At 58.0% G+C, this 11,752-nt stretch overlaps 2 protein-coding genes across 2 annotated transcripts in view; one reads left to right on the forward strand and one right to left on the reverse strand.

Moving 5' to 3' along the window:
- VOLCADRAFT_121088 (uncharacterized protein) overlaps positions 1-3,358 on the forward strand; it is a gene marked incomplete at its 3' end in the record, with an annotated part of 5,954 nt that extends 2,596 nt beyond the window's left edge. Inside the window, exons 5-10 of the mRNA XM_002952599.1 lie at positions 184-339; positions 821-965; positions 1,914-2,016; positions 2,218-2,322; positions 2,700-2,898; positions 3,304-3,358. Coding sequence (XP_002952645.1) covers positions 184-339; positions 821-965; positions 1,914-2,016; positions 2,218-2,322; positions 2,700-2,898; positions 3,304-3,358 — 763 coding nt within the window. The remainder of the gene's footprint in view (positions 1-183; positions 340-820; positions 966-1,913; positions 2,017-2,217; positions 2,323-2,699; positions 2,899-3,303) is intronic.
- Positions 3,359-6,529: 3,171 nt separating this feature from the next.
- The window catches only part of VOLCADRAFT_93393 (uncharacterized protein), a gene marked incomplete at both ends in the record, with an annotated part of 8,496 nt that continues 3,273 nt past the window's right edge, over positions 6,530-11,752 (reverse strand). Inside the window, 5 exons of the mRNA XM_002952678.1 lie at positions 6,530-7,414; positions 8,260-8,547; positions 8,883-9,712; positions 10,575-10,625; positions 11,032-11,170. Of these exons, the coding sequence (XP_002952724.1) occupies positions 6,530-7,414; positions 8,260-8,547; positions 8,883-9,712; positions 10,575-10,625; positions 11,032-11,170 (2,193 nt within the window). The remainder of the gene's footprint in view (positions 7,415-8,259; positions 8,548-8,882; positions 9,713-10,574; positions 10,626-11,031; positions 11,171-11,752) is intronic.

The following is an 11,752-nucleotide window of genomic DNA, read 5'->3' on the forward strand; positions in this document are numbered from 1 at the left end:
CCCCAGCACAACCAAACAATCCACACATCCTAGCCGAACCCTCCATGTGACCCAGATCAATACATCTTTCACTCGGAATCCGACCCAATTCGCCAAATGCCGCTATCTCCGCACATCTTATCACTCGCTCTCCGTATCTCCCATGGCAGGCTGTATCCCTCTCCTCCGTGCCCACTTCCACAGGCGCGACCGCGTCCGCATCCTGGACTGCTACCTGCAGCGCAATATGGCCCGCAACGGCGGGCTCCTGACGTACGTTGTCTTTGTGACGGCCACCTGGCAGCCCGACGATGTGGAGTTTTTGGACCGGCTGGTGGCAATGCGTGGTGGCGAGTACAGGTGGGAGAGCGGGAAAGGGTGGTTGGACATTGGGTTGGCGATTAGGCAGTTCGATGGCGAAAGGAGAAGGGACGCGGGCATGCGGGGTCTGGCTTGGCAGCGAGGCTCGGGGGGAGGTGCACGCACGTGCTCCGTAATTGATGGACTGCTAGCTGCTAGTCAGTTGTTTGCATACGCCCTGCCTGGCCCTGTGTAAGGGTATTGAGGGTTGTTGTGATGAATGTCTACGTGTGCCTATGTCTGCATGTGTCTACGTGTGCTTAGCAGTGGTGTTCTGGTTTGTTGCCATGAGCGCGGCAGATACAGAGGAGTGCTCATGAGTGCTCACGCGGCGTGAGGCAAGTGATGGGTTGCTTGGCTACTTCAATAGGACAGGCAGTATAATTAAGTAGGGCAAGAAGTTTGTGGTTAGCAGCGAGATGCTGAGCTCAGCCCCTTACGATTTCAAAGATGGTGGTGATGTGCTTGTGTGTGCGTGCAGGAAGCTCTACCCTCAGCGTCTGGACAAGGGGTACACGGGTCACTACGCCTGGATGGATCCTGCCACGATTTACGTCAAGATCGATGACGACGTCGTTTACATTGCGGATGACGCCATTGACCACATGCTCATAGCGCACAACCTGGTGAGCCCGGTCGCGGTGGGAGGCACAGCCGATAACATAATGGTCGGACGCTCCCTAGAGTTCATCAACATATTCGACGTGTTCGATGACATGATGGTCACTGTGCCATGCCATATAGGTGTTTCGATTTGTTTGGGCCCCCCCCCCTCACATTTGTGCTTAAGATTCTGATGCTTGGGTCTGTCCTGCCTGGTCTTGGCATTCTCTTGGTGCCCATATGTTACAAGTTACAAGTTCCGCACACAAGTGCGGGTGTGTCCGTAAAAGCCGGGGGGGCCATGGACGTATATGAGGAATTTATATTCCATATGAGGAATCGGAAAAAGAAGAAATGAGCGTTTTAGAGCGCTTACTAACCGCCGTAAGTACTGCACGCTGTTGGTCGCGCCGGCGCCGTTGCAGCCGGTTGCTGTGCTACTGCAGTCCATGATAGCGTGTGTGTGTGTGTGAGGTGGGACTTCTGCCGGTAGTAGAAACGACAGGTGCATATATTGAAAACCAGCCTTATGACGTGTTTTTTTCCCGTTGTTTTTGTTTGCGGTTTGTCATGGTGCACATTCTGGGTGGGGTGATTGCATTCTCGCGGATGGGCCGATCCAGACTGTGCAACCAGATGCAAACTGACCCAGATCGACCCGGTTGTTGACCCAACCCGGCCCTGAGGCGCCAACCCACACATGGCGTGGTCGCCGTGGCCAGTCTCCAGGGCCTTCCGTTGCTCAAACTTGGACTGAACCCTTTTCTGCAGGTTCTCACGTATTCTCACGCACACATGCAAAGCATCTTGTTATCCCAGTCGATGCTGCGCATCTCCCGCCACATCGCACAAGCCAATTAACCTCTATCATCCCTTTACACCACCTGCATTGTATGTAAATAATGAAACGTGCGTGAAACCCGTGCTGCGCCTCCTCGTGGCCCTTCCCGCCCGCGTTCTGCGCTCCGCAGCATCGCTACCACCTCATATCCGCCAACGTGGTGAACCACCAACCCTTGGAGCTGCCCCACAGCCAAAGTGGCGCCCATTACATGTACGAGCAGACCCGGCCCGGTGATAAAAGCAGCTGGCAGGTCGTTATGGGTCCCGCCCCAGCGGCAGCGGGTGCTTCCGACACCCGCAGCGGTACTGATGGCCCTAGTGTTGCCATGACGGCGCTCCAGCGCGTCCATTTCATGGACAATGGCTGGGATGTCTGGGGCGACTGGCGCCGTGCCGCCAACGTCCATTACTCCTTCCTTGCGAACCACGCAGCTGGTCGACTGGGTGTGTACAACTTTCCCCCGAACGAGCAGCTGTGGGACTTCAACAAGCACGTTGGCTACACCCGGTGGCGCATCAACATGATTATGTTTAAAGGTAAGCCGTGAGCGCCGCCGAAATAAAGGCATGTGTCGGGGCTTGGGCAATTTTCGAGCTGAGCTTCTGTGTACCAGGTGCATGTGTTGTGCTGTGCGCCGCACGCCGCAGGCTGGGGGACGTTGTGCATGGGTTGTGGTGTTGATGGAGACGTCTACGGGCTAGTATCCCTGTAGCTGGCATCCTTTTGCAGATGGCGAGGAATTTCTCTTGGACAGTGCTCCAGGCTACCTTATTGCGCGTCCCTTGGGTCAATTGACATCATCCACTGTCTTTGCATCATGAAGAGTTCAAAACGAGACGGACTGATGAATTAACCAAACCAAACAATCACCCACATCGCTGTCTGCCTGCGTGTCCGCTGTTGCCCTGGGCAGCTGCCAACATTGACGTACATGTGTACAACATGAGCTCAACCGTCGACACCTACCCGGGCGACGACGAGGATTACATCACACGCATCCTGCCCAAGCAGCTCAACCGCACCAGCGCCGCCGTGTCACAGGCGCTGGCGGTGCACTTTTCCTTCTTCATGCAGCGGGCTGGCCTGGAGAACAATACCGACCTCCTCGACAGGTCGGTCTGGGGGCGATTTTGCATGGATAGGTGCATGAATGCGTGGGTTACGCAATTGCATGCAACATGTACGCGTGTGTGACAAAATGTGATGCGGAATGGAGAAAATGGTCCATTGTGCGGCGCACGCGCTAACATGCACCCACGGCGTTGGGCGAGTGCCGTGCGCGCCGCATGGATATGCAGGCGTTATCCAGGCACTGTGTAGGGGCGTAGGTCGCCCATGTGGGTAAAGGGGCAAGAGAGGAGAAAGGGAGGCGCCTCCGTGTGCCCTAAAAAACCGCCGCCGTGTGCCAGATTTGTCTTTCTGTCCTTGCTTCTTTTCCCCTGTCGTGTGGACTAATATGCGCGCATTGGGACTCCATAGCTCCTTTCCTGTGTGTATACTCCCACCTGCCCCACCAGGTATACCCTTCTGGCGGAGAGGACGTGTGGGCGGCTTGTGCCGTTGTCCCCATGAAGGTGGATAATATTGCACACATGTAAGGGTTGCTGGCCCTGGGGCCGCTGGGAGACAGAGATGGCGATTCCTAAAGGTTGCTGCTGTACGCCACTTGGAGCATTGAACGAGAATGCATTGCACGCCGCCGCCAAGTAGCTGGGCAGCCAGAAGTAGCTGGGTGGTAAGGCGCTATTGGTGGTGAAGCCGTGAGCCATGGGATGCCTTTGGTGATTATGCAACACCGTTCGCGGGTCAATAACCTTGAGTTGTTTGTCTTCCAGGAAGCCGGGAAGTGTTAGACGTGTACGTGGTAACACTGTCGCGGCAGTATTCACCCACACGAAGCGTGATTGTACATAGATTAGGCAGGTGCACAGCAACGGAATTAAGACAGCAAGGCAACGAGACAATAAACTGGCACCAGGCGATGGATTATCGCCAGATTGTCGCCGTCCTGAGAACCTTACATATTGTATGTAGTGTATGTAGTAGTGTGCGTGCAGCCACCAACCCGGGGAGGCGACTGGTTTTGTTAAGTGGCTCGGCACTTGCGGATGGTGGTGCCTTGCGTTATGAGTATGTACTGTCGCAAGCATGCGAAGCGAGAGACGTGATAGGTAGAAAATGTTTGTGACACATGACGCGCAGGCAGAGAATAAGGGTCTAATGACCGATGGTGGGTTGTGAACTCAAGGAGGAAATGAAACACATTTGCCAAACTGTGATACAGGCACATTGGCCTGCTAGGGGATTTGCGTTTTTCCTTCTTTGTTCTTATTTGGTCCCTGTTGTCAAGGAGTACCTCTTGCTTTTTCTACGATGTTCACTTCCCAACGTTCCTGTCATTTTTTTGTTCATGTTTTTTTGTTCATGTGGCTGTGCATAGCACGTGTGAGGGGACGTGCGCCGGCCGCCGCGGCGGGTCGGTGTGAACCTGTCTTACGCATGCAGGTATGGTTTCGGATTGCTGCACCGGAAGTTCGTCGCGTTTTAGGGATACGATGTCCGGACCCTGGCCGGCCTTTGCATCATCCATCTGTCTCCCAAAGTCCAGTTTTAGCAAGGTGTGGAAATTCGCCCTCATGTCGCCCTCAGTGCTGAGCTTTGCGCCCAATAATAGGGCCTTGCTGCCTGGGTACTTGCATTTGCCAGCAATGCGATGTATTATCAACGCGCCATCGCCATGCAGACACTGCGCGTATGCTTTTGTGGAAAGCGCACAGGTTCGCCCATGCAGCAGGAGAGCCGTCGCAGCACATTGTTGCGCCGTGCTTAGGTCGGCGGTTTGGCAAGTGTGGACATGTGTGACATGACATGTACCAGACATGTACCAGATGTCGACATTGGAGACTATGTGTCGGGGGCGCCCTGGCAGGGTTTGAATACGTACTATAGGGCAGTAAGGGGATGAAGTGGTGTGGCGTGACAAGGGTTTGATTAGACGGCCTTTCCTGGCATGATTTGGAAAGGGCAAGAGGAGGGGCACACTTTGGGCGGTCCGTTTCTCCGCTTTTAGGGTAAGAGGAGTAGCAGCACGCGGGTTGTGTGCAGTGATGAATGCGTGACTTGGTGACCGGTGCGCAGGACAGTCGATGTGGACATTTGAAAATTAATCCTTACTGTTAAAGCGGCGGCCATGGTAGTGGTGTTTGTTATGCTTCATTGGCAATAATAAATAACTGTCCGTTGCGTGCAAGTTACAGGGAGTTTAGGTTCGGGGGAAATTACATCGGTGGTTTTGGGCTTTGCAGGGTTGTTGGGAACATGTAGGTGTTTGGTTACACTGGCATATAGGCTGATGGGGAAAGTAACTATGGCCCAGACCAGTGACCCGCCTTCAGGGCAATTTATACATTTATTGGCGCTCTACTCCGCTGTTAGGGAAAGCACGCGAAAACCTGTTTAAACCCTAACAATTACAGTGGCTCGAAAAGCAGAGCACAGTTGAGCGCTTTCGCTGTCAGCTAACCACGGAGCGAAGCACTATCGCTGCATGTGGCATCTGCTCTGCACAGCCACGTGCATACCAGAGGCGTAACAGTTGGCTCAGATGCGGCCTCTCTTGCGACGAGGTACGGCATTGTACGACTGTGCACACAGCGCATGCTGCAGAGCAGGTGTACTGTATTACTGAGCCCTCCTACAACACATGAAAACAAAACCCCCTGCGAAGCGCCTCACAGGATAGCAACGGGACACCACTCTATTGGACCACCGAACGAAGACGGAGCTCGACCGATGGGACATCCCTCCCACCATTCATCCTTCCATACATACATACATACATACATAAACTCCTCTATCCCTATATACATCCCTCCCTTTACACATCGCTCCCTCCATCCCTCTTAACACCCCTTCCCTTACTCATCCCTCCCTCCACCATATAACATAAAAGGGCCGGTAAACGACCCGTCCGCTATAACCCAACCGGTCGCTTCGCTAGGATAACTGACATTTTGAGATAACTACCCGGTAACCTTACTGGTCGGTTATTACCTTACCGACAGGCAACCCTTTGTTGGGTCGTCATGCATGGTCAGGCACTTAGGGTTCATCCATGAAATTCCATCACGGTCAACCGAGTTTTGTCCCGCCCGGCAACCGATTGGCAGGGTAACCCTCCGGTAGGGTAAAGGCCCCGGTAACCCTACCAAGGCCCCGACCAGTGGGGCCCGGTTACCGGACGGTGACCAGGTCGAATGTAAAATGCCGTAGGGTAGGCCGTTCGCGGATTTCCAAATACACGCCATGTAGGCTGTTCATGTGGGTTTGCACACACCTTGCCAGACTACTTGCCGCCATCATCCACCACTTAGCTTTAAGAAAGCACGGAAGGGCGCCCACATGACTCCCATCAACCGGGATAGCTAGGGCCCAACAGCCCTCTTGCCGGGAGAATCCCCATAGTTGCAGTCGGCCCTGGCCTGCCTAGCCCAACCCAAGGCAATCCCAGCACAGCACAGCACATCCCCGCACGGCTGAGGGCCCCTCTGACCAGCCAGGTCCAGCTCAGCCAATTACAGCTCTGAACACGTTCATCAAGCTAGAAGCCCCCCAGATGAATATTATGGCTGGGTTGTCTAGAAACCCGAAGTATACCGTTGCGAGGTTTTCAAGTCCAGGGCGGTCCCTGCCTGACTACCGTGGTCCTGCCTGTACGACTTCGTGCAACGCACGTGTACGTCATCAAGCACTCCAACCCACTACATGCACTGGTATCAGCACCCGTTCTCGGACACCGTCCGCCGTGCTGGCGACGGGCAGAGCGCTGTTCCCGCTTCCGTCGCCAGTGCTGTCGGCGTACAGTGAAGCCTCCCCACCCCGCCCCTGCCGGCACACAAGCCCCGGCGACACGACCCAGAGAACCACGCCGCTCCTGATGTTACTTCTGCTGCCGCCACCGCTGCCGCCGCTGCTAGTGCCCATCGTGCCGCCGTCGCTACCGCGGCTGCAGAGTCTGTCGTCGTCCTCCAGCTCCAATGACAGCCACTCAACGGCGAGAACGAGCTGCGGCGCCGTCGGGGCCGCCGGCACCACGGGCGCCGCCACCTGCGGCGGCGCCAGCTGCCCCTCTTGTACGGCACCGTACGGCGCAATTAGCGGAGTCCCCGGTGCCACGAGCCGCAGCGCCATCCCTCCGGGCGCGGCGGCTACAAGCATGCCTAGCCGTAACGACGACGCCACAAGGTCCTCTAGCTGTCGTACAACAGCGGTAATTGCCGCATGGACGCCGTCGGCGGCGTTGCGGCCAGCGGAGCCGCTTGTCATCGGCTCTGTGCCGGGGCCGGCGGCGGCAGGTGCATCACCGGCTGCATGGAATGGCGGCAGCGGCGGCGGCAGCAGTGTTGGCGGCGGCGGTACAAGGCCCAGCACGCTGCTGGCTAGGTCCGCCGCCAGGCAGACCGCGGCTGCGTGAAGTGCAGTGGCGTCGGCAGATGACGGTGTGGCCCATGGGTTGTCTGCCTCCGCCGCCAACCCTGCGGCACCCTGGAACTGGTTGCCGCTTCCGGCACCAAAGCCGCTTCCCCTGCCGCCGTCACCGCCACCGCCGTTCCCCAAGCCGCCAACCTCCTGCAACTCATGCAGCATGAGTGTCGTACATCGGAAGGATGAGAAGGTAGGAAACAACCAAGTAATTAAGCAAGTGCTCCGGTATCTCACTACCACAAGCACACACGACTATATGGCCTAACACATACCTTCCCATTAATGGGCACCATATCAGATCACATCACATCTGAAACGGTGATGACATTGCAATGTTGGCCGTGACGGGGTCGGACAGATAGTGCCGGAGTGGGAGCCCCGTCACAACACTAACCTTTCGCAGCGGTCCCAACAGGTTTCAGCAAAATGTCTCCAGCAATACACATTCCGCATTTCAGACATTGTAGTGACCCAATGTACGGATACAAGTACGGCACTAACCTGGTGATGCGTCGGGGATACCGCTGTCAAAACCCTTGGAGAGTCGGCTGGGGTACGGCAATTACCTCATCATCCCTCTGTCCAAATGCTCTGAGAAGAGAGCATGATGATAATCTAGAACATAGATATTATTATACCTTGTGCGGGATGTACGGGGCGTACGGGATGTACGGATGTATGGGCTGTATATGCTATTCACTGCACGGAGGTCTGCCTTGAGACGTACATACATACGTACACACTGCATACATTTACATTGTGTAACAAATCTAGATATGTACACAAGCATAGGAGCATGGGAGATGGGAGCTCCGATGCATCTTTTCCTGGATATAGAGCGCCGAACTCAACCAATAATTACTAGGAAAGCTATCTACGTAGGTGTATGTATGTATGTATGTGCGCAATACCACGAAAATCATGAATGGGAGGAAATTACTTTGTTCCATTCGGCCCAAGATCGCGTCACGTCACATCATGACACGTACTCGCAACAACGGATTGCCGCCGCAGATCCTGCAGTACGCGGCGCGAGGGGACGATTGCCCACCGCCGCCGGAGCCGCCGCCGTCGCCACCGTCGTCATTCGCGGCCTCCACCCTCCTAGCGGCCTCACACCCAGCTCCCCCAGCCACCGTCGGCGGCCAACCCCTGGGAGCCGCCTCCCCAGTTGTACGGCAAGGTGGATGGGGGGTACGAGGAGGGGAGCGGGCGGGAGCTGCACCGATTGTTCCGAGCAGCGCCACGCCGTGTCTGTCCTCGAGCTGCTCCAGCGCCTGCGTCCCCAATCGTTCGTTGTCATGTATGTGTGTGCGGAGGCCCGACGTTGAGGATGGCTCCGGGTGACTGGAGGTGACGTTTTTCGGCCGTTCCTGTTTTCTTCACGGTTACTGTCCAGATGCTACAGCGTGCTGTATGTATGTACGTATGTATGTATATATGTGTGGGTTTTACCAGGGAAGGTGATAATGGCGCACACTAGGTAGCGGTTGTACGGCATCGCGGGCGGCACAAAATAACAGTTTACGCGCGCAGATGCCGCGTACACGTGATTTCTCCCCCAGCACCACCTTGTGCTCCGGTCTTCCTGGGCCTTATGTTCGCTCCCTACCTGCGCCACTCGGGCAACTTGATTGCCAAGCTCGGTGACGGAGGACCCCAGGTCCCACGGGTCGTCCGCACGCAGCGCCGCCGCCACGCCACCGCCTGCCGTACAGGCCGCCGTCGCCGCCAGCAACCCTGCGTCGGCAGCTTCGTCGCCTGGAGACGGGGGGTAGGGATTTGCAAGCCGACGCCGCGGCGGCCGCTGCGACCGCGGCGGGCGAGGAGGCCGCGACGGCGGCGCAGGGGCGGCGGCTGACGGCTGGCGGCAAAACGGCAGCGACGTATATGGCGGTGGTACGGCTCCGGCCTCCCCAGCAGTGGCTGTGACGAATCGGTCCGGCGGGGTCGCCGCGGACAGCTTGGGAGTCATGACCGCCGCAGCTGGCGGCACCGCCGCTGCCGCGGCTGCGCTTGCTTTTTCTCCTGCTGCCGCGACCTGTCGTACATTTACTGTGACGAGTGGTTCTGCAGCTCGTACTGCGGCCGCTGACCGCACGTTTTGAGGCCGCCTGGAGGCGTTCACGTCAGCGTTGACGTCGCTGCGGCCGGTTCGGTCCAGTCCCTTTTGGCGCTGACGGGGGCCCCCGGGCGCGGTGGTGACGCTGGGATGTGGACCGCCGCCGCCGCCGCCGCCGCTGCCGCCGCCGCCGTCACCAACCCTGCCGCCAGGTGCGGCTCCGGCTGCGGCTCCAACGCCTTCACCGCTCCCGCTAGGACCTGCGGCAGTAGCCCCTGCTGCTGCTGCTAGTGCTGGCGGCGGCGGTGGCGGTGGCCGCTTTGCCACTCGCGAGTGAATGGCGGTGGCGGCGGCGCTGATGACGCCGCCCGCAAGGCCGCCTGATGATGCCGTACGGCATCCCGAGGCTTGGGGGGAAGACGCGGGTTGCGACGCCGGAGCTGCTGAGCACTTCCCTTTCGGCGGCGCCCCTGCCGCCGCCGCAGCCGCCGCCGCCGCGCGACGGCTCGGCGACTTCCGGCGGTCGTACGTCTTGCAGCGGACGAAGCGATCGTAGCAACTGCGGTGGTAAGATCGACACACCTAGCAAGTGTTGTGTACTGATCTTTGCGTATGTAACCTTGATAATAATGCCGGAAATGATGATCTGGATTATCGAAATGCAATGGACTCGCTGGCAATGGATACAAGATAGCCATGCTAAAGCGCGGCACGGTGTCCCTCTGTGAGATTCTAGGATCGATTCCGACACAGAACGAATTAAAATCTTCGGACCGTAAGCGGGTGGATGAGGCTCCCACATGCCGGTGGTGGTGATGGACCCGGCCATATCGATGGACCTGCTGCTAACCGACCAGGAAAGGGGGGGAGTTGGCACCGCCGTTGCTCCGGGGGCAGATCCCGCCGGGTGATGCAGCCGGTGGTGGTGGTGGTGGTGATAGTGGTGGTAATGGTGGTGGCGGGTGCTGAGACCGAAAACGTTACACTTACCGACTCCGAACACAAGTCGGCTCCCACGTGGGTGATGATGAGAGGGATGAGGGCGGGCGGTGCTTCCCCGGTGGTGGTGGGGCGGGGGGGAACAACGCGGCTAGTGAGGCCGCACACGATGGAGAAGCTATCCCCCCCCCCTTACTCTCCCCCCCACACAGACACACCGCATTCCGGAATAAGAGGAAGTAGAAAGGGATTTCCAACGGCGGTCAACCAACCAATCGATGCATCAATGGTGGTGTCCCTCACCTCCGGCACGTCCGCAGTGTGGGGTCCAACTTATGGACTCGCCAGCCGTGACTGGTGGAGGCCGACCCGCACTCGACACAGCGGACGGCACTGCCGCCGCCGCCGCCGCCGCCGTCACCGCGGCCGTCGCGGGCCGTACTGTTAGCCCATACCGGCGGCTTCCCCGCAGCGGCAGTGCAGGCCGCTGAGCCGCCGTGGCCAGAAGCAGTCGCAGCAGTGGCTGCTGCAGCAGTGGTAACAGCAGTGGCAGTAGCAGCAGCAGCAGCAGCAATAGCAGTAGCAGTAGTAGCAGGTTTCCCAGTGCAATTCCGAGCGGGTGCCGTGATACCCGCGCCAGCAGCAGCATCCACGATGCGTACGGCACTCCCATGAAACCTCTTCCCCCCGGCCGGCGGCACCGGGGCCGCCGCCGCCGCTGCGGCTGCTATCGATGCCCCCGACGCCCTGACGTCCGTACCTGGCCCCGCCGGCCGCCGTGCCCTGGCCTTCACTGTACCGCCCCGTACGACACGTGCTTGAGCTGTCCCGCCGCGTACCCTGGGCGCTTCCGTACGACCATCGTACGTGCGCTTGGCCAACCACCACATGTAGCAACCCTGTAGGCAAAATATATTTTAAGAGGCAGCTTGGGGGGCCAGATGGCGACAGGGCGAGCGGCAGCGCCAGCGGCACGGAATGTGAAATCCAGGTACTTGTACGGATCCAAATTGCCCACTCGTAAACCTATGCTGTATAGCGTAGCTAAACTGCGATTTTGCGAAAGGCAACAGCTGCGGGCAGCGACAGGTAACAGTTTGCACTTCGCTCATTCGCTCATTCCCGGCGTGCTTCCCTCTGACAAGAGAGATTAATCGCTGTTTTCCGTTATTCGCCCCCTCCGGTTGCCCGTTCCACTCGGCGCACACCCGCACCGTCGCCATGACTAAGCGCAGTAGCTACATACGTATACGAGTGGCATAGCAGTGTGTGCCGTCACAGCCGCGGGGGCAGTAGCCACCGCCGCCGCCGCCGCCGCCGCTACCTCGCAGTAGCAGCCGGCAGGGCAATATCCCTATTTTGGGGCGACAACGGATTCTTCTTGCCGCTGCTTGCCTTACACGTAAAGAGGTTGTCGTACAGCTTATGGCGCCGCCACTCCGAGGTCTCTGTGGCGCCGCACACACTGCAGCAGCATCTCG

The sequence above is a fragment of the Volvox carteri genome (assembly GCF_000143455.1).
Source record: "Volvox carteri f. nagariensis unplaced genomic scaffold VOLCAscaffold_31, whole genome shotgun sequence".
In the NCBI taxonomy this organism is placed as follows: Eukaryota; Viridiplantae; Chlorophyta; class Chlorophyceae; order Chlamydomonadales; family Volvocaceae; genus Volvox; species Volvox carteri.